General features: G+C 44.2%; 1 protein-coding gene across 2 annotated transcripts in view; it reads left to right on the top strand.

Moving 5' to 3' along the window:
• The first annotated feature begins 8848 nt into the window (after window positions 1–8848).
• Window positions 8849–23358, top strand: part of LRRIQ1 (leucine rich repeats and IQ motif containing 1) — a 191920-nt gene continuing 177410 nt past the window's right edge. Inside the window, exons 1-4 of one of the 2 annotated variants that reach the window (XM_075856802.1) lie at window positions 8849–9354; window positions 17093–17222; window positions 18811–18902; window positions 20813–20906. In XM_075856802.1, coding sequence (XP_075712917.1) covers window positions 9223–9354; window positions 17093–17222; window positions 18811–18902; window positions 20813–20906 — 448 coding nt within the window. In that variant the 5' untranslated portion in view covers window positions 8849–9222. The remainder of the gene's footprint in view (window positions 9355–17092; window positions 17223–18810; window positions 18903–20812; window positions 20907–23358) is intronic. The other variant, XM_075856801.1, reaches the window with a different exon arrangement.

A 23358-nucleotide genomic window follows, 5' to 3' on the forward strand; every position in this document is an offset into this window, starting at 1 on the left:
AGCAGCAAAGTGGATCAGATTTAAAAAATCTCATGCCCACATTGGGAAAAAAACCGCAACGTAAACGTTAATAAATTGACCTGCGGTGCGGAATTTAATTCCGCAGCATGTCAATTTATGCTGCGTTTTTGTTGAATTTTTGTTGCAGGTTTTCCCCATTGAATTCAATGGGGATGCAAAACCTGCAACAGAAAATTAAGTGTTGCGACTATTGCGGCGTATTCGCAGCTATTATGCCGCAAAAATCGCAACTCTGGAAATCATACTTACCCAGAACGCTCTCCTTCTTCCTGCAGTCTGTCCTCTAGAGATGACGTTTTTTTTCCCATGTGACCGCTGCAGCGTCACATGGCCTGCAACGTCATCATAGGAGACCGGATGCAGAGAAGATGGAGGGGGTAAGTATGAACGCTTTTTTCCGCAGCGGAAATTCAGTTAGAAAAAACGACCACCACGTGGTTTGGTTTTTCGGATGGAAGGTGCTGCGGGTTCCAAGTCGGAAATGCTGCGCAGTTTTTACGCAGTATATCCGACCCGTGGGAACCCGGCCTAAAGGGAGTGATTCTCAGTAATTTGTCAGGTACAAAGTTATTCTTAAATAAAAACAAATCCAAATATTTAGTATCTGTTTTGCATACGCACATCGCAGTTGTAAAAAACATAGTGAAGCACAACACTGACCTCTAGTGACAGATCCCTAAAGTACAATTCTATGAACATTTGCAAAAATATCACAAAAATATTGAGGGAAATTAATTTTAAACTGGGTCAGCATAGGCACGTTGAATCATTAATGAATCTGCCACTGTCTTTAACCCCTTGGGGATGCAGGCAATTTTAGGATTTTCATTTTTGTTTTTATCTCCCTGCCTTTAAAAAGCCATAACTTTTTTTATTCTTTCCTTGATATAGCCGTATGAGGGCTTGTTTTTTGTAGTTTTTCACGGCATTATTTAATGTGCCATATAATGTACTGGGAAACTGAGGTGAAATAGGCAAAAAACAGCGATTCGTTTTTTGGGATTCGTATTTACGATGTACGTGCAGTCTAAAAGACATGTTAAGTTTATTCTACAGGTCAATACGATTACCAAGATACCAAATTTATAGTTTATAATAACGTTAATAAATTGACCTGCGGTGAGTGGTCCAAAGTCCTGTTTTCAGATTAAATTAAACTTTCCTTTTCATTTGGAAATCAAGGTCCCAGAGTCTGGAGGAAGAGTGGGGAGGCGTCAATCCAAGTTGCTTGCGGTCCAGTGTGAAGCTTCCACAGTCAATGTTGGTTTGGGGAGCCATGTCATCTGCTGGTGTTGGACCACCGTGTTATATCAAGTCCAGAGTCAGCGCAGCGTCTACCAGGAAATTTTCGAGCACTTCATGCTTCCCTCTGCTGACAAGCTTTATGGAGATGCTGATTTCATTTTCCAGCAGGTCTTGGCACCTGCCCACACTGCCAAAAGTACCAATACCTGGTGTAATAACCACAGTATCACTGTGCTTGATTGGCCAGCAAACTCGTCTGACCTAAACCCCATAGAGAATCTATGGGGTATTGTCAAGAGGAAGATGAGACACCAGACACAACAATGCAGATGAGCTGAGGGTCGCTATCAAAGTAATCTGGGCTTCCATAACACCCCAGCAGTGCCAGAAGCTGATCGCCTCCATGCCACGCCACATTGATGCAATAATTCATGCAAAAGGAGCCCCGACCAAGTATTGAGGGCATATAATGGGCATACTTCTCAGTAGGCCAACATTTCGTTATTAAAAATCATTTTTGAAATTGGGCTTATATAATATTCTCATTTTCTGAGACTAAATCTTGGGTTTTCATTAACTGTTAGCCATAATCATCAACATTAAAAGAAAAAAAATACTGGAAATAGATCACCCTGTGTGTAATGAATCTATAATATATGAGTTTCACTTTTTGAATTGAATTCCTGAAATAAATTAACTTTTTGATGATATTCTAAATTATTGAGAAGGACTGGTGTATATATACTTATGTTTGTTACATACATACATACATTTTTTGGGGGGACAGATATGTATTGGGGCTATTGCCCCTGACTTTTTAAGACCTAGTGCTGCATTGTTGGGTCACTTAGGAGCTGAAAGCTGCGGGCCGTCGGCCATGAGAAGTTTGGGGGGGGGGTGCAAGAAGGACTTTTGCACTGGGGCCCATGAGCTTTTAGCTACGCCCCTGGGCAAATACACTGAGTCCTTGATGTAGCCCCTCAGAAAGAAGTGGCAGGGTGTTAGATATGGCGATCATGGAGGCCAGTACAACATTTGTGAATTGTTGTTTCCAGTGCGGCCGATCTCCAAAAGAAGATGTAATCTGTGTGGCTTACAACGCAGAGGTTTCCATAAAATACTCCATACCGTGGTTTGTGGCCCCTGCAGTTCCATAATAGGTGCCTGGTCGACTTTGTAGGACGACGCTCATACACGGCTCAAATCCTGTTCAATATATCTACCGAACCCTTTGGGCAGCTGTGACTTTTCCCATGACATAAACACCCAGTAGTTTCTATTTGCTTCATCAACACGAAATGCAGTTTCCATACGTAGCACATTTACAAAATTTATTCTGAAAGTTTTGCTGTACTGACACAACAGACACCCAAAAAGCTTTTCCTTGCTTCAATGTCGCTATCTTATGTCACACTATGTAAAAGCATTTAATATTTGCCTCTTGAAAGCTGTGCTGTGATTGGTTTCTATATGCAACTAACCCAGTTTTGCTCAGTTTTTGTTTCAGTCACTGGCCATTTACTATATATATATATATATATATATATATATATATATATATATATATATATATAATACTTATTTTTATAGGAAAAAAAATATTTTTTTATACTGTGCATTTTTTTTTAAAAAAACCTTATTTTACTTTCTTTAATCATTTTTTTAGTCCCACTAGTGGACTTCACAGTGCTCCACCATACATAGTATAAAAAAAGCCTTACAGTCAGTATAAGGTTGGATTCCCACGTAGCGTAAACGCTGACGAATTTCCGCAACGGAATTGTGTGCGGAAATTTCGTAGCATTTACAGTAGCAGCAAAGTGGATGAGATTTAAAAAAAATCTCATCCCCACGCTAGGGAGAAAAAAAACCCACAGAGTAAACGTTAATAAATTGACCTGCGATGCGGAATTTAAAGCCGCAGCATGTAAATTTATGCTGCGTTTTCGTCGCTTTTATGTTTTCTAGATTGAGAAAAACATTTCAGATGAACCAATACAGTCTATTCTTATTTGCACCAGTCTGCTCCTCAGACTCGTCTTCGACACACTGTACACATGTCTACATCAGACTTGTTATAATCCACATTACTCACTGCACTGTACCTAGCTGTATTGGTCTTCATCATCACTAGTACAGTCACTCATCTTGTCAAAATCTATGCCTGTATACACATATTATTTGTAACCACCTTGTTCAACATTCATTGACACACTCTTCCATAGCTCTGCTTTTCCTATCAGTTCATGGTCTTTCAACCTTGAGGCATTCTTGTTCTATGAAAGTTTTCCATCTTGAATTATCAAAACAATCTCCCTTTGGCATACAGATTCTGCCATGACCTTCTACCGACTCCTTTCTTTTTTTGCTGGCAACTATATCAACTGCTAGATGACCAGTGTCACCCAGTGTCCATTTGTAGAAATTCCTATTTGGAGTTCTATTTTTAATACCAGTTCCCAGAACTTGGATTTATGTTATAGTCAGTACTTTTTATAGTCTTTTCAGACTCTCTAAAACAACAAATTATAGTAGAAAAACCCAAGCACTTTCTAGAAATGATGGACGTAAAAATAGATTTTCTCAAATCATTGTTTTTTTTATTCAAAGTAATTCAACTTTTTGTTATGTTGTTTTTTGTCTCGTTTCAGCCCATCCCAGGTCTTTGTTACAATCGCTGTGTTTTTTTTTTATAAAGAAAAATAAATATAACATAAGAATAACATAAGTAACATTGTCACTTGTTTCTATATTGACATAATATAATTAATTACAACATTATTATATATCAAGACATCATGCAAAAAAAAGACGGATGTCATCATGAATTATGAGCATTGGCCGAGTTCAGAGAAGGAGAAACTCTAATTGATAGAAAAAAGGCAACATCACCGTAACTATTAATATGTATGATTAAGAACTACAATATATATGTCCTAGGAATATATATAAATAAAACGTTTATGGCATATCAAGAGAGGAATCCACAAGGTAAATATATGGGCAAAATTCTACAATACATGTGAATCTAGGTAATATGTACAAAAAAATGTGCGTACAGGTAAGGGCCTGTTCACATCACCGTTCGATTTCCGTTCTGGGGTTCCGTCGGAGGTTTCCGTCAGGTGAACCCCGCAACGGAAAGTGAAAGCACAGCTCCCGTTTCAGTCAACATTGATATCAATGGTGATGGAAACATCGCTAATGGTTTCCGTTCGTCACCATTCCGGCATGTTTCCGGTTTTCCAACGGAATCAATAACGCAGTCGACTCCGCTATTAATTCTGTCGGAAAAACTGTCGGTAATTACTGATGAAAAATACGGTGGTGTGCATGGAGCCTCAGTCTCATTGCCCCCATGCAATTGTGGGGGCTGCTGCTCCTTGTGATGGCACCCGGGTCTGCCATGTATGCAAGCCTATGAGGATCAGCCTCTGGCTGGTCCTCGTAGACTGTCAGGGCATGACCACACGTGGCGGATTTCCTCCGCAACTGTCCGCATCAATGCCGCACAGAATCTGCGTTGCAGATTCTGCTGCGGATCTGCACAAAATGTGCAGTAAATTGATGCGGACTAGCTGCTGCGGACTGCGGGAAAAGTGCTTCCCTTCTCCCTATCAGTGCAGTGCACTTTCCCTAGTGAAAGTAAAAGAATTTCATACTTACCGGCCGTTGTCTTGGTGACGCGTCCCTCTTTCGGCATCCAGCCCGACCTCCCTGGATGACGCGGCAGTCCATGTGACCGCTGCAGCCTGTGATTGGCCTGTGATTGGCTGCAGCCGTCACTTAGACTGAAACGTCATCCTGGGAGGCCGGACTGGAGACAGAAGCAGGGAGTTCTCGGTAAGTATGAACTTATATTTTTTTACAGGTTGCTGTATATTGTGATCGGTAGTCACTGTCCAGGGTGCAGAAACAGTTACTGCCGATCGCTTAACTCTTTCAGCACCCTGGACAGTGACTATTTACAGACGTCTCCTAGCAACGCTCCCGTCATTACGGGAGCCCCATTGACTTCCTCAGTCTGGCTGTAGACCTAGAAATACATAGGTCCAGCCAGAATGAAGAAATGTCATGGCAAAAAAGCAAGACGCATCCGCAGCACACATGACATGTGCATGACAGCTGCGGACTTCATTGCGGAACTTAGAATCTCCATTGAAGTCAATGGAGAAATTCCGCCATGAGTCCGCCACTGCTCCGCAACAGACAGAGCATGCTGCGGACACCAAATTCCGCTCCGCAGCCTATGCTCCGCAGCGGAATGTTACGCATCGTCTAAACGAACACTTCTAAATAGAAGTGGAAGTCAATGCAGAAACGGCTCCGCTGCGGATTAACGCTGCGGAGTGTCCGCAGCGGAATTTAAGTGAAATTCCGCCACGTGTGAACCCAGCCTTAGAGTGACTGTGACGTCACACTGACAGTTTGAATACATTACACTACCTAGGTAGTGTAATGTATTCTAGCAGCGATCAGAGCTGCAGGTAAAAAAAAGAAAGTGTAAAAAGTAAAGAAAAAATGTTAAAAAAAGTTAATAAAATGTTTTACAAAAGTGTAAAAATAAAAGATGTTTTTTTCCTATAATAAGTCTCTTATTATAGGGAAAAAATGAAACCGTTAAAAAACAGTACACATATTTGGCATCACCGCGTTCGTAACGACCCAAACTATAAAACTATAATGTTATTTTTACCGCACGGTAAATAAACTAAAAACAATGCCAGAATCACTATTTTTTGGTCACCACCCCTCCCAAAATATAGGATAAAAAGTGATCAAAAAGTCGCATGTACCCGAAAATAGTACCAATAAAAACTAGAACCCGTCCCGCATAAATCAAGCCCTTACACCACTTTTTTCACTGAAAAATAAAAAAGTTACGGCTCTCAGAACATGGTGACACAAAAAATAAATTATTTTTATAAAGAAGTGATTTTATTGTACAAACGTTGCAAAACATAAAAAAATTATATACATATGGTATCGCCGTAATCGTACCGACCCGCAGAATAAAGTAAAATTGTCATTTATAGCGCATTATGAACTCCGTGAGAAATAAAGAATTTAAAACGCCAAAATCACTGTTTTTGGCCACCAAAGCTCTAAATAAAATGTAATAAAAAGTGATCAATAATTTGCATCTACCAAAAAAATTCTACCAATAAAAACTACAGCTCGTCCTGCCAAAAATAAGCCCTCACACCGCTCAATTCATGGAAAAATAAAAAAGTTATGGAGTTTGGAAGGCGTGGAGTGAAAAACTAAAATGGAAAAGCAAAAATGGATCAGTCCTGCAAAGGTTAATTAATTTCTATTAAAAAAATAAATTATTACCACATGTGGGGTATTGCCATACTCGGGAGAGATTGCGTTACAAATTTAGGGTGACTTTTTCTCCTTTATCTCTTGTGAAAATTAAACATTTTAGTGGACAAAAATGTTTATATTCATTTTCACAGCCTAATTCTACTAAATTCTGCAAAAGACCTGTGTGGTATAAATGCTTACTAAACCCCTAGAAATATTCCTTGAGGGGTCTAGTTTCCAAAATGGGGTCACTTTTGGGGTGTTTCCACTATTTTGTTCCCTCCAGGGCGTTGCAATCGCGACATGGCACTAAAAACCAATCCAGCAAAATGTGTGCTCCAAAATCCAAATGGCGCTCCCTCCCTTCTGAGCCCTGCTGTGGGTCCAAACAGCAGTTTATTACCACATATAGTATATTTCCGTAATCAGGAGAAGATGCTTTACAAATGTTGGGGTGAATTTTCTTCTTTATTCCTTGTAAATATTAAAAATGTCTATGTTATTTCAGAAAAAAAGTAGATTTTCATTTTCACAGACTAACTCCAATAAATATAACAAAATACCTGTGGGGTCAAAATGCTAACTATACCCCTAGATAAATTCCTTGAGGGGTCTAGTTTCCAAAATGGGGTCACTTTTGGGGAGTTTCCACTGTTTTGGCACCACAAGACCTCTTCAAACCCGACATGGTGCCTAAAATATATTCTAAAAAAAGGAGGCCCCAAAATCCTGTAGGTGCTCTTTTGCTTCTGAGGCCGGTGTTTCGGTCCATTATCACACTAGATGGGATATTCCTAAAACTGCAGAATCTGGGCAATAAATATTGAGTTGCATTTCTCTGGTAAAACCTTCTGTGTTACACAATTTTTTTTATTACAAATGAATTTCGGCAAAAAAAAATAGAAATTTGTAAATTTCCCCTCTACTTTGCTTTATTTCCTGTGAAACGCCTAAAGGGTTAAAATACTTTGTAAATGCTGTTTTGAATACTTTGAGGGGTGCAGTTTTTAAAATGGGGTGAATTATTGGGGGATTCTAATATATAAGGCCCTCAAAACCACTTCAGAACTGAACTGGCCCCTGTAAAAATCGCCTTTTGAAATTTGCTTGAAAATGTGAGAAATTGCTGCTAAAGTTCTAAGCCTTGTAACGTCCTAGAAAAATAAAAGGATGTTCAAAAAACGATGAAAATATAAAGTAGACATATGGGTGATAACTAGTGACTATTTTGTGGGGTATTACTATCGGTTTTACAAGCAGATACATTTAAATTTAGAAAAATGCAAATTTTTGCAAATTTTCTCTAAATTTTGGTGTTTTCCCACAAATAAATATTGAATTTATCGACAAAATTTTTCCACTATCATAAAGTACAATATGTCAAGAGAAAACAGTCTCAGAATCGCTTGGATAGGTAAAAGCATTCTGAAGTTATTACCACATAAAGTGACACGTCAGATTTGAAAAATTCGGCTGTGCCACAAGGCCAAAAGAGGCTGGGTCCTGAAGGGGTTAAACCGAGCATCTAAAAGGCCAACAATCCTGGTAATCCAGCACCTGATTTTGCAAAATCATCTAGAATTTCACAAGACCAGAAGCTGAGAAACACCGGTAATGAGGATCCTCAGGATTATAAAATAAAGCGATTGTATCAGATTTGGTGGTAACATTTTATTTTGAGCTGACTTTATGGAAGTTTAGGGCTTGGTTCAGGAGGACAACCCTTCTTTGGGATTCCATAAAGGTGAGTCCCCAATCGGGACCCCGCACTGTGAGCAAAAACAAGCCCGTTCCGGCAGGCTCGAGCCGTATATGTGTTACATGTAATACGACACTTCCCTTAGCACAATCAGCTCTCTGCTACGGGTCTCAGGAGTCGGATCTATCGTGATTATCTGACTGCTAGGATAGGACCCCAATCAATACCAAGAATGAGGTGGCCAGATACCTGTGGTCACGCTCCACTGAAAATGAATGGGGGCTGTGGAAATCACACTACCAATAAAGTCAAAGGAAAACTTCCGCAGCGGGTATGGGAACTGGACCCTCTCAGTATCAGTGGTCACCTGACCCACCAGAAACGTGACTTAAACGAAAAGCCCAAAGTCAATCATATGTCATAATCCACTGTTATTCGTTGGATCTCTTGTGTACAGGACAGAGCCGATGGGGGTATTTCACGGATTGTCCATTTGCCAATGAGACTCACTTCGAAGCACTCAGGGAGGCTTCCTACCGGTCCACACAGCAGACGCGGTAGGTTTTGGCTACCCAGAGTGCGGGTCACATGACCGAACAGCGACCTGGTGTTCACTGCATGTAGAATAATTATTGGGAGCTGTATAAGTCCTGAAGTCATATACTGGAAATAAACCCCTCTTCAGCCAGACCTCCTTGTCACCCAAATAAAGAGCCCTACAAGAATAGCTTTTCTACCTGTCCCCAACCCATAATAATAAATCCATGCCTCCTATAATCAGCACTTGGCCGAACCACTCACTGCGCAGTTTCCCGTAATCCCTGTCTACACCCTGACACGTAGATTCGGGTGACTACTAGCAGCCCGGTAGATATTACCGTGACGTCAGCACAGAACCTCCCCATCCCTCCTCCCCGTCGAGTGATCACGTGAGCGCAGTCGTGCGAATGGTAAACATGGAGGAAGAGATCGAGCTTGGATTTAGTAAGTTATCTTTGTCGGAGAGCGCGGGGAGCGAGTCACCGGCGGAGGACCAAGAGGAGGATTACGGCAGCCTCACGGAATACGGCGATGAGGAGGTTAGAATGTCGTGATAGGAGGGGAATGACGCGGGTTATGGGATGGCTAGAGAATGTTTCCCCCGTTGCTAGGAGACCGTGTGCCTGACTCCACGGCGCTCACTACAAGCTGCAGCCTCTCGCACAGGAACTGTAGCTGTTCTAGTTATCTACCATGCACAGAGTGGTCTCCAATCAGAGGGCAGCTTTCATTTCTAAAATAAAAACTGACCTATGGTTGCTATGGGCGACATGACCAAAGGATGTTTCCGTCTTTCCTTATCACCTAATCGGAATATTTAGAAATGCATTGAAAGGAATGACAGTACACGCTGACCGCCATATTTATCAAGCTCCTTGCTACTTTTTCTGCCACCTATTACAGAAGTTACTGATTTACGGTAGCTGCGTCGTTTAACATGTACCGTCTTGGGGAACACTTTTAACGCCACACTGTAATTACATACCGGTGTTCTGCTCGCAGGTACGCCACTATTCGGAAATGTAGAGGGAGATTTATCAATAGTGTCACAAAATGTCAGTGAAATTGGATCAAAAAGCAGCAAGATTGTCTAAATGGCGAATGTGGCATAATATATATGGCCCAATCACTAGGTTCGGTAGACTTTTTATGGATCGCGTGCATGCACCATTTTACCATAACAATAAGGCTACGGTCCTATGTAGCGGCGACTGCATTTGGCCAAAACCACTCCCACATATGGTTGCCAATGGCCACTTGAATATGCCGGAAAAATTGTGCGCCCATTGTCCATGCGCATATGGCCACTAGTGCGTGGAAACACCTTAAAACCACTGACAGGTGAAGTGAATAAGATTCATAATCTAGTTACAATGGTGTCTGTCAAGTGGTTAGATATATCAGGCAGCAAGTGAACAGTCAGTTCTTGAATTTGATGTGTTGGAAGCAGGAAAAATGGACAAGAGTAAGGATCTGAGCGACTGACAAGGGCCAAATTGTAATTACTAGACAACCAGGTCAGAGCATCTCCAAACCGGCAGGTCTTGTGAGGTGTTCCTGGTATGTAGTGGTTAGTACCTACCAAAAGTAGTTCAAGGAAAGAAAACCGTGCTGCGTAGTCCTTGAGCCTATGCTCACTCCTGTCCACCGCCGAAAGGGCCTACAATGGGCACGTGACCGTCAAAACTGAACCATGACGAAAAGGTAGAATATTGCCTGGACTGATGAATCCCGTTTTCTTTTACACTCTGTGGATGGCCAGATGTGTGTGCGGCGCTTACCTGAGGAAGAGGTGGCACCAGTATACACTATGAGAAGAAGGCAAGCTGACAGAGTGTGAAGCTCTGGACAATGTTCTGCTGGATAACCTTGGGTCCTGGCTTTCATATGGATGTTGCTTTGACACATACCATGTACCTAAACATTGTTGTAGACTATGTACACTCCTTCATGGCAACGGTATTCCCTAATGGCAGTGGCCTCTTTCAGCAGAATATTGTTCTCTGCCACACTGCAAAAACAGTTCAGGAATGGTTTAAAGGGAATGTGGCGCTGGAATTTTTTTATTTTTATTTTTATTTTTCCGTTAAACAATTATTATTTAAGTGATTACACATTGTTTTAATTTTTTTAAACTTTTAACAAGTCAGGAAATATTATAAATTGGATTCTAATGGGCACTAAAGGGAGCAGTTCCCAAAATTGCAGCATGGTCAATGTGGTAAAGCAACCTAATTGCTTTATGCTGCAAATTTGGGGTAGACACACTCTCCTCTAGTGTCCTCACACAATCCTCCCTCCCTTATTCTGGCTAGTGCCAGGAGAAGGAGGGGGTTGAATCTTCAAACCTCCTACACTGTGTGCCGCCATTTTCTGAGCGACTGCACAGTGTAGGAGGATCAGATACAGGGCTCAGCAGACCGTATAACACGAACATAATACACACATCACATACACGAACTTAAAGTACCTGCTCCTGCCGCCTCCGCTCCTATTCCTTGCGCCTTCGCTTCCTTGAACATATGGCTGGAAGCCGCGGCCGGAAGTCGTCATCTTACTGTCCGGCCGCGGCTTCCGGTCTACATGAAAAGGGTGCCGGATTTCGCTCTGCGAACGAGCTTAGTTTTGGTCTGTGTGTTCCCACACAGACGGCGTACGCTTCAGAGAATGGAACGGCTCCCGTTTGCATTGTCTATGGGGTTGTATGTGCCGTTTTCCATCTCTGTATGTGTCGTTAATTGACACATACAGAGATGAAAAAAAAATGGCAGCCCCCATAGAGAAGTAAAAGTAAGAAAAAAGTAAAAAGTAGAACATGAGAACACAAATAAATACAATTTATGTTAATATATTAAAAGCAATATGATAAAAAAAAAAATAATTCATGACACCTTCCCTTTAAGGAATATGACAAAGAATTCAAGGTGTCAACTTGTTGGTTGCCTCTAAATTCCCCAGATCAAACTCCAATAGGGCATTCTGTGGGAGGTGCTGGAAAATATCCGCTTCTTGGCAGCCCAACCTTGCGACTTACATGGCTTAAAGCAGGGGCGTAGCTAGGGGGGGCAAGCGGGGCATGTGCCCCGGGCGCAGTTCAGAGGGGGGCGCCAGCGCCCCCTCCTCCTGCACTATAATTGTACCTGTCTCGCAAGGACACCGGTACAATTAGAAGCAATGAATGACCGGGCACGTTCCGTGCCCGGCCATTCAGCGCCTCTCCACGAATGAAGCGACTGGTACCTTTTGTACTAGTGACGCTTCCGTCGATGAAAGGCGCTGACTGACTGACAGGGAAAGTCATCCTGTCCAGCCAATCAGCGCCTTTCATAGACGCTGTGTTCAACCCCCTGGAGACCTGCGCAGAAGAAAGCAGGTCTCCATGGCTGCCGGACGGCGTGGGAGCGGGAATAAGGTGAGTTTGAATTTTTTTAAATTTTTAAATTGTAATAGAAGTGTGGCTGTATCTGCGGGGGGGGGGGACTTTGTCTACACGGGGGACTTTATCTACGGGGGGTGTCTATCAACAGGGGGACTATATCTACAGGGCTGGGCTATATACAGAGGGACTATATCTACAGGGCTGGGCTATATCTACAGGGGGACTATATCTGCTGGGCTATATCTACAGGGGGACTATATCTACAGGGGGGCTATATACAGGGGGACTATATCTACAAGGGGGACTATATCTACAGGGGGGCTATATACAGGGGGACTATATCTACAGGGCTGGGCTATATACAGGGGGACTATATCTACAGGGCTGGGCTATATACAGGGGGGACTATATCTGCTGGGCTATATACAGGGGAACTATATCTACAGGGCTGGGCTATATACAGGGGGACTATATCTACAGGGGGACTATATCTACAGGGGTGGGCTATATCTACAGGGGTGGGCTATATCTACAGGGGGACTATATCTACAGGGGGACTATATCTACAGGGGGACTATATCTACAGGGGGACTATATCTACAGGGGGACTATATCTACAGGGCTGGGCTATATACAGGGGGACTATATCTACAGGGCTGGGCTATATACAGGGGACTATATCTGCTGGGCTATATACAGGGGAACTATATCTACAGGGCTGGGCTATATACAGGGGGACTATATCTGCTGGGCTATATACAGGGGGACTATATCTGCTGGGCTATATACAGGGGGACTATATCTACAGGGGGCTATATACAGGGGGACTAAATCTACAGGGCTGGGCTATATACAGGGGGACTATATCTGCTGGGCTATATACAGGGGGACTATATCTACAGGGGGACTATACAGGGGGGCTATATACTGGAGTGGGCTGTCTATAGAGCACCATATACAGGGGTGGGCTATATAGTATATAGCCCCCTGTAGATATAGCCCACCCCTGTATATGGTGCTCCATAGATAGCCCACCCCAGTATATAGCCCCCCCTGTAGATATAGTCGCCCTGTATATAGCCCAGCCCTGTAGATATAGCCCACCCCTGTATATAGCCCACCCCTGTATATAGCCCACCCCTGTAAATATAGCCCCCCTGTGTATAGCCCACCCCTGTATATATATCCCCCCTGTGTATATCCCAGCCCTGTAGATATAGCCCAGCCCTGTAGGGCTATCTGTAGAGCTCTATATACAGCGGTGGGCTATATCTACAGGGGGCTATATACAGGGGTGGGCTATCTGTAGAGCACTATAGGGGGAGTTATTTGTGGGATACTATATACAGGGGTGGTCTATATGGGGGACTATCTACAGGGGCTCTATGGCAGGCACTATCTACAGTGGGACACGGTGTATGGTGCTATTATAATTAGAGGTGCAGTGTACAGCGCTATTATATTTAGGGGCGTAGTGTGTGGTATAATGATAACTTTATATTTATTTATAGGTGTAGAAATGTTGGTAAAGTGAGAAGCTGAAGACATGTGAGCGGCAAACTGCAGAAATGGGCTGTGACCAGGAGAATTCATCATAGAGGTCTGGACCGGATGGAGAAAAAGAACTAGAATCTGAGACGTCACCGCTGAGTCACTTAATGTAAATGTTTATTCTGCCTCTAATCAGCACTGTAGTCACTGTATGATCTGCAGCGAGATGATGGGTGGTTTGATTATGATAGGATTTATTTTTGTGAAACGGCATCTCCCAGCATATCCTTACCATTGTTCGGGCCATGCTAGGAGCTGTAGTTTTACGCCGTACATACCTATACGGCAGGGGTCGCACTAAATTGAGCTGTATTTGTGCTGGTGTTGTATATATGTAGTGAGCTTGGTTCTGGGGCTGTATATAGAACCATATTGCTTGTGAAATGTACAAATAATTTTATGCTCGCGTTACATAAAAAGAAATGACACGTCAATTGGTAGAGAAAACAAACACGGCGAGGGGGAAGGAGATGTCGGGAAAGAAGTTGGGGGGGGGGGGGGGCGGTGCCAAACTGAATCTTTGCCCCGGGTGCTGGAGAACCTAGCTACGCCTCTGCTTAAAGTGTAGCTAAACGTTTGACAAACTTCTGACATATCATAGTGACTTGTCAGAAGTTTGGATTGGTGGGGGTCCGAGCACTGATACCCCCACATATCGCTAGAAAGAAGCAGCTGAAGCGCTCGTGTGAGCGCTCAGCCGCTTCTTGTCTGTTCCGCTTTTTCCGGAAAGCCGATGTATTGGAGTACGGGCTCATAGACTTTCTATTGAGTCCGTACACTGATACATTTATTTCCGGAAATAGCCGAACAGACACGAAGCAGCAGAGTGCTCACACGAACGCTTCAGCTGCTTCGTTCTAACGATTGGTGGGGGGTCTCCGTTCTCGGACCCCCACCAATCCAAACTTCTGACATGTCACTATGACATGTCAGAAGTTTGTCAAATGTTTAGCTACACTTTAAAGGATCTGCTGCTAACGTCTTGGTGCCAGATACCATAGGAGACCTTCAGAGGTCTTGTGGAGTGCATGCCTCGACCAGTCAGACCTGGTTTGGTGACCCAAAGGGGGTTTTACACATTATTAGGCAGGTAATTATGTTACATAATATTATGGCTGATCTTTGTATACACCGATATATTGCGCAAAAAACTGGTGTACATTCTCAATAAATTTAGCATGAATTATGACTCCTCTAAGCATTGTCGTTCTGGCCCACCGGAGGAGCCTCTGGTGGGCCCAGGCAGCAAGCTGTTTTTATCCGTCAGCGGAGCAGAGAGTCATTGTCTCCCTGCCCCGCTGCTTACTCTTGTAAGCAGGGCCGCCTGGCACATAACATTTATGGGCCGGGCGGCACGGGCCCCCTCATGCCCGGTGATGTCACTAGCACCGGGGGGGGGGGTCTCTGGTGCTAGTGACTGCCACATTAAATTATATCTGCGTCCTCAGGACGCAGATACAATTGAATACTATAGGCTGCTGGCCACCTCAGGCCTGCAGCCTATAAGGCGCTGGGAAAAATCCCTGTGCAGGTCGGAGTCACTGCATCACGCTGGCCTACATAAGGGTCCTGTCTCGGCGTCCCGAGACCGTGCAACAGTTCCGTTCATTGCGGGAACAGGGCTAGGTAAGAACAATTTTTTTGCTTTTGCGGGGCTGTGTGGCACTATCTACCAGGGGGGGGGGCTGTGCATGGCACTATCTACCGGTGGGGGTGGGGGCTGTGCATGGCACTATCTACCGGGGGGGTGGGGGCTGTGCATGGCACGATCTACCAGAGGGGGCTGTGTGTGTGGCACTGTCTACAAGAAGGGCCTGTGTGTGGCACTGTCAACAAAAGGGGAGCTGTGTGAGTCACTATCTACAAAAGGGGGGGCTGTGTGTGGCACTATCTACAGGGGGGTACTATTATAGTGTGTGGCACAGAGGGGGCATTTTTTCCATCTGGGGCATTATAAATGGTGAGGTTTTTGTAGAGGGTGAGGAGGTGCTATAAAAGCGAGAAGCCAAAGATGTTTGTGTTGCAAATTCTGCAGAGGCGATTCGTAGTCGGGAGAAGGCGTCGGGGCAATCTGGACCGGATGTGAAGAAAAGGAAAAGTGAGCGACTACAATCTGAGAAGACATCACTGGATTTCACTGTATTGTATTAAAGGAGTTTTTCCATCTTAGACATTTATGGCATATCCACTGGAAATAACAAAAATATATGATAGATGCGGGTCCCAGGTCTGGGACCTGCACCTATATCAAGAACTGACCGCAGAATCCAGGCGGAGACTAGTGGAGAGAGGGTCGCGCGTGTATTCACCTCTCTCTATTCTGTTGTATTGTTGGTATGGAAACCGAGCAGCTCTTGCTCGGCTATTTCCAGAACGCCCATTGAATAGAATGGAGAGAGAGCTGCACGCACCCTCTCTCCACTGGTCTCTACTTGGATTCTGCGGTCCGTTCTTGATATAGGTGCATGTCCCAGAGCTGGGACCCGCATCTATCATATATTTTTGTTATTTCCAGTGGATATGCTATAAATGTCTAAGATGGGAAAACTCTTTTAACTTATATGGTCTACAGAGCGCTTGTGTGGGACTGGTGTCTACCACTATATGGTCACAATGTGGTGGTAATATTTGTCTTTTGTTTACTACACACGTTTTACTGCACAATTAAGAGTGGTCGTATTATTTCTATCTAACTGACGGGCCCCAAGAATTCTTTCCCCTGGTGGTACTCCAGCCCGAAACTGCCTCTGAGCCACGCCCCCTGAGCCACGCCCCTTTCTAGCTATAGTTTTATCTAAGGCTGGATTTACTCACAGATTCATACAAAGGTCTTATACTTTCAATCAATCCTTGTGAGTAAAAGTACAGCGGCCAGATGTGTTCTAGACACATTGAGGCAGATTTTTTCATGTATTTATGCCAGTTTTATGGTATTCAGGCAGATCGCCATAATTATGAGGTCCTAATACCACTTTTTCTGACATATACAAATGCACAGTAATGCCGAGTGCAACAATTTGCGCTACTCTTCTAGGCCCGTTCATGCCCTGGTTGGTGAGGCCTCCGTAGAAAAAAAGTTTAGAAGCCTCGGCTCTAGAGGACTCGTTGGTTTTACTGGGTGTTCGATGCTTCATTTAGTATCATTCAGCAGACCCTGCCGGGTGTCCCAGCGTCAGGGAGGTGTCGCAGCGATTCAGGGCTTTATTATATCGGTAGAGCACTACATGTTCACAGTTATTATTTCCTATAATCTGTATAAACCTTTCTTTGGTGCTGAAGTATTGTCAGGATAGATGGATAATATTGACTGATTTCTGCGGTCCTTTATTGATGATTTTTGTTTGCAGGCTACAGAGGAATTTCCAAAATCTGTTCTTTCATTTTTACAATTTGTTCAACAAAGGAGTGAAAATGCTGAAAAACTGATATTACAAGACTTGGACTCTACAGACACATGGACAAGTGAATATTTTGCAGGTACTTTGGAACTTTTAGCCATTTTGCATTATTTTTCCCCCTCTTCTTTCTGGTCGCAGACTGATCACTCAAATGTGACTGCTGAGAAATATGAATGGGATAAGGGGTATCTTTGGTTTTCACTGTATGGGGACATCATGGCTCATATTGAGATCACTAACTGAGACTGTATGAGGGGTGTTTGCGGCTGGCACTCTTATGGGGGCACTGTAGCTGGCATTGCTATGGGGACATATCTCGTTGATCGGCGCTCGTTTTACGGCCCATATTGGCCGGTGTAAAAGGACCCTGGGGCCCCATGTACACGACCGTACTTTTTCCTTTCGTAAATACGGGTCCTTTGTCACCTGTATTTAACCCGTATTTACGGACCCATTTTCTCTGCTTCTCTTTACACGGAGAGAGAGATATTGCACTGCACTAATCGGCAGCCCCTTCTCTCTATCCAGCTCTGATCAGCAGACTCTTCTCTCTATCAGTGCTGGATAGAGAGAAGGGGCAGCCCTTTCGGGCAGAGTTTCCGCACCGGAACGCAGCGATAGAAAGAATAAGCAGTTCATATGTACCTCGGCCGTTGTCTTGGTGACACGTCCCTCTTTTGACATCCAGTCCACCCCCCTGGATGATGCAGCAGTCCATGTGATCACTGCAGCTTGTGATTTGACTGCAGTGGTCACATGGGATGAAACGTCATCCCAGGCGGCCGGACTGGAGGAAGAAGCAGGGAGTTCTGGGTAAGTATGAACTTTTTTTTGTTGCGGGTTTTAGAAGGAAACATTAGAAATGTATATTGTGAGCGCCGCGCATGGTACTCACTGTCCAGCGGTAGTCACTGTCCAGGGTGCTGAAAGAGTTATTGCCGATTAGTGCAGCCCCTATGCTCTATCCAGCACTGATCATTTAACTCTTTCAGCACCCTGGACAGTGACTACCGCTGGACAGTGAGCACCATGCGTAGCAACGCTCCCGTAATTACGGGTGCACACACGTAGCCACCCGTAATTACGGGAGCCCCACAGACTTCTATGGGCCTGCCCGTGCCGTAATTACGACCTGAAATAGGACATTTTCTATATTTTTCCACCGCCAGGGCACCTTCCCGTAAGCAAACTGGAAGGTACCTGTGGCCAATAGAAGTCTATGGGCCCGTAATTACGTTCGTGTGCATGGGGCCTAAGTCTTGTCTGTGGAGCCAAGATCCAGTGATAATGGTATGTAGCTACAGAATTCTATGTTGTGCCAGTTGTTTCATAGTGACCCTAAGTAGCAGTATGGCACCTAGTCCCAGCTATTACATGTTGTCGTTGTCCTAGAGCCAAATGCTAGTGTCATATTCTAACAATGATGACAAGTGCCAGTAAAACTGTTTAAAGGAAACTAGTCTTTTTCATAGTAATTACATTAATTTGCAAAATAATGACATTTGACTATTTACTTTGTCTGTGATCTTCAGTTGTATTTCACATTGTAGTTATTATGGTTCTATTCAAAGGAATGTCTTTCATTTTGTTTTGCTTTTATCTTGTTTATCTATATCATATATACACGAGTATTTAACATGTTTTGGTATTTCCTTTCGTTGACCTAGTACAATCTAAACATCAACCAATCGTGGATTCTGATTATTTTGCTCAACTGGCGTCTGAGTACAATGAAGAACCAGAGACATTTAAAAAACGGGTAAGTAAAGCTGGGTTCACACCCACGTGGGTGTGTTCCATTGTTCTGCTCAGTCAGAGGAGCGGAACAAGGGAATAACGGAACCAACGGTTCACAACGGATACCACCGGTTGCCGACAGAACCCATTGACTTTAATTGGTTCCATTGGCTTTCCGTCGTGGGGTCCGTGATTTTACCGGACACAATGCCGCAGCATGCTGCGCTTTTGTCTCCGACAAACCCTGCAGGATCTGCGACGGAGGCCCTCAACGGTGCCTCCGACACATATGTGAACAAAGTCTTAAACACACTTTTCTTCTGATGATGCTTACCATATTTATGGGCATTTAAGGTCACTGTGTACATGTTTGGTATATTTGATATACAGAAAGGGAAGGCTGTACTACAGCATTTTTTCGTAAAGAACGTCATAAAAGAAAATGTTATGGAAAATATTACTCCATTTTTATTTCTTTTTTGTAGTTTTCTTTCAATAATAAAGTAAGTGTGCTCCATCTCTTGAGTACAGAGCACTGATCTTACATTTCCTACATCAGGATTGCCAACTTCAGTTTTAGTTTTTTACGAACTGACCAACCTTTTTTAGACATATCTGTAAGTCAAAAAAATTAAAAATTAAATTAAAAAATTATTTTCCTATTGCGCTTCTATAAATTCACATAGTAGTAGCAATTCAGTTATACAGTAGCTAAACAATGTTACTATAGTGTCTAAATACCACTGCTATACATATAGTTCACATCTAACCATATTTGCTCTGTGAGATATAGTCCTTGTAACCATTTGTCAGACTGTTGGTATTGAGAGCTATATCTTATAAAGACAGCAGTATTATATATTATGACAGACTTACTACTAGTAGAAGATAACGGAGTACAACATAAAGCTGGTAATGGTAGTGGTAGTATAGCCAGACCTACATTACTGCTCATTCAGCATAAATAGTAATCCTACTAGAATAGTACTACGTGCTGTTCGGTAGTAGCAAGGTGAGTAACGCTAGGTGAGTATAGTAGCAATAGTAGTACAGTTCTTGCTTTCAATGGTCCGTTCGCTTTAAGAGCCTAACTATTACAGCAGTACTATTAGTAGTAATATTATGACTGTATTACTACTATTATGACAGCAGTAGTCATAGAACAGTAAGTAGTATTAGTAGTAGGCTTACTAAGTAAGCAGTACTATTAATTGTAGAAGTACAACTACTAGTCTTCCAAATCTGGCTGTTACTTTTCATAACACTGAACTGAGGGCAGACACGAGGAATAGTCATGGCATGGACATGGAAGAGCAGAGTGGGTTTTGCATCCTGTTGCTGTACAGTGTGCCAGTGGGCTCAGGCATGTAGAAGAGAACCTCGAACAGTCACTGCGTGGGTACATCACGTCAAGTCAACACGCCTGCCACAGCTGTGGCAATAAATATCATTGTAGGGCCTTTCTCTCAGTCTTCCCAACTCTCCTGACCTAAGCAGCAGGTCTTGTGTGCAAGTGTATACAGCATTATATAACACGTGCTCCCTTTCCAGTATCTGTTTAAAATAAGAAGTAAGGAGGGTGCTTTATTTCTACCATGACACTATGGACAGCAGAGAGATATATCCTTGTTTTGTAGACTGTCCATAAAGTCACAGTTAGTTGGTATACTTGGTGGTCTGCATAATAGCATAAACTATTGAGTTGTAATTGGAGCTGTGCACAAGTTCATGCAGGTGACATTCACTATCGGGGGGTCCTTAAAGGGGAGCATAGACAACCTGACAGAGGGACGTTAGTTACAGTGCCTACTCAACTTTTCTCTTGCTGTAATTCCAAATACCTTCCTATTCCATTTACCCAGACCATATTCCTATTGTGCTTTAGCACCCAACGCTCTGTCTAATTGTGAAATTTTCATATTCTTGCTTTAGGTTTTGGCTGACATAGAAGAAGATGACAGAAAAGTTCTGCTCACTTGTGAAAATACTGAAATACTGAAAGATGCCGATCCTGCAGATAAATTAGGTACTGACTGGATCATTTTTTTAATTATAGTTTGCTGTATTTAAAATGGAAGCTGTCTCTAGAAGTTCATACAGTTTATGAGCCTTTCAGTAATGACTTGATATTTAGAAATTGCTAAAGTATTTGATGGTTTTTACTTGGAGTAAGGCTCTCTTAGCCTACATCAGACGTATACTGTAACATATTTTTTGTTGTGCAGATATATGTGTAACGACAGCCCAAGGTTTGGGCCGTAGAAGTGCCACCAGGGGGCGGCGTGAACCCTCCTCGTCACCAAGGGGTTTGACTTGGGGCTACTTCGGGGAGCAGAGTCTAAGTGAACCCCCGGTCTTCACCCTTTAACCCCTGTACAGGGACATGGACTTTGCTGTGGCGGAACCTATGGTCGCTACCCCCAGAGTAGTCTCCTTTGGTAACGGCTGATGTTGGTAGAGCCAGAGTGGTAAACAGCAATAGGTCTAGGCAGGTGGCAGAGGTTCAACACGATAAATGTAGGAAAAGGTCAGGGCAGGCGGCAGAGGTTCGGCACGATAAGCGTAGCAACAGGTCAGGGCAGGCGGCGGGCATAAATAGTCAATAACAGGCAAAAGGTCGCTACAGGAATTTAGAAAACGATACTGCAAATAAACTAGGAACACTAGGAACCAAATTGCCCTGGCAATGACTACCAGAGAAGGAGGAAATCATAAGGGTAGGAACACACTAGGCTAGCCGCAGGGAATTCCACCAGCAAAACCGCACCAAATAGTAGCGCAGGTTTCGTGAGGCATGTCCGCTGCGGGAATCCTGCAGGGAAAAAAAAAATTTAGACTTGCCCCGGCCGTAGTCTAGGCGACGCGTCTCTCTTCTGAACGTAGCCCCGCCTCCTGGGATGACGCTGTAGACCATGTGACCGCTGCAGCAGTCACATGGGATGAAACGTCATGACAGGAGGCCGGGCTGCGCTAAGAATAGAGGATCGCGTCGCCAGGACTACGGCCGGGGTAAGTCTAAACTTTTTTATAAATTAAAAAAAATACCTTTTTTTTTTCTCATTTGTGATTTTTGCGGCAGAAGCGCAGCATTTCCGCAACAGAGGAACAGCGATTCTGCAGCATAAATTGACTTAAAAAACCAATCCGCAGGTCAATTTTTTTTGCAGCGTGTGGATGAGATTTGTTCAACTCTCATCCACTCTGCTGCGACTGTTATACGCTGCGGATTTTCCGCAATAAAACGCGTTGCATAAAATCCGCAGTGTTCACGCCTAGTGTGTTCCTACCCTAACAATAAGGCCCAGTTCACAGAGTTTTTGGGCCTTGATATTGACTCGGACACTTCGTCGGAATCAGGGCCACAAAACATCCAAAACCGCCTCCCATTGATTTCATCTGAAATCAATGGGAGCCAGTCGCGGAAAAAATAAAAAGCGGCATGTCCTTTCTTGCCGCGGTTCTGCATCTGACCTCCCATCGAAATCAATGGGAGGCAGAAAATGCATTTTTCGCTGCGTTTTTTGTCTGCTGTCCTCAATCGTCGCAGGCAAAAAACGCAGCAAGATAGTGTGGGCAGGTCAAAATCTGCCTCAAAATTCTTTAAGGAATATTGAGGCAGATTTTTTCTGCCTGCAAAATACTCTGTGTGAACAGGGCCATACATAATCAGCACTTTGAGACACTTTACTCACTGTGTCAGAAGAGCTGCTGGCTCCCACTCCAGTCCTCGTTGTCAGGCGATGTCTTCCAGGCGATGTCTTCGGTCCAGACGTCCAGTCCTTTACTGCCAGCGAGGCTCCATAAATGGTGGGGATCGTAGAACGCCTGCCGCCACGCTACATTTGGACTCCTCCCTCTCTCCTTACGCAGCTACACGGAGGAGGAGGACGAGGCGGAGGAGGACGAGGAGGAGGCGGCTTAGGAGGCGGAGAAGGACGAAGAAGACGAGGCGGAGGAGGACGAGGCGGAGGAGGAGGACGAGGAGGACGAGGCTTAGGAGGAGGACGAGGCTTAGGAGGCAGAGGACGAGGCTTAGGAGGCAGAGGACGAGGCTTAGGAGGCAGAGGACGAGGCTTAGGAGGCAGAGGACGAGGCTTAGGAGGACGAGGTGGAGGAGGACGAGGTGGAGGAGGAGGCGGCGAAGGACGAAGAGGACGAGGTGGAGGAGGCGGAGGAGGAGGAGGTGGCGGAGGAGGACGAGGCTTAGGAGGCAGAGGAAGAGGCTTAGGAGGACGAGGCTTAGGAGGCGGAGGAGGACTAGGCTTAGGAGGCGGAGGAGGAGGCGGAGGAGGAGGTTTAGGAGGATGAGGCGGAGGAGGACGAGGATTAGGAGGCGGAGGAGGAGGACGAGGCTTAGGAGGACGAGGCTTAGGAGGACGAGGCTTAGGAGGACGAGGCTTAGGAGGACGAGGCGGAGGAGGACGAGGCGGAGGAGGACGAGGCGGAGGAGGACGAGGCGGAGGAGGACGAGGCGGAGG

This window comes from Rhinoderma darwinii, chromosome 3 (assembly GCF_050947455.1).
Source record: "Rhinoderma darwinii isolate aRhiDar2 chromosome 3, aRhiDar2.hap1, whole genome shotgun sequence".
NCBI classification, from domain to species: Eukaryota; Metazoa; Chordata; class Amphibia; order Anura; family Rhinodermatidae; genus Rhinoderma; species Rhinoderma darwinii.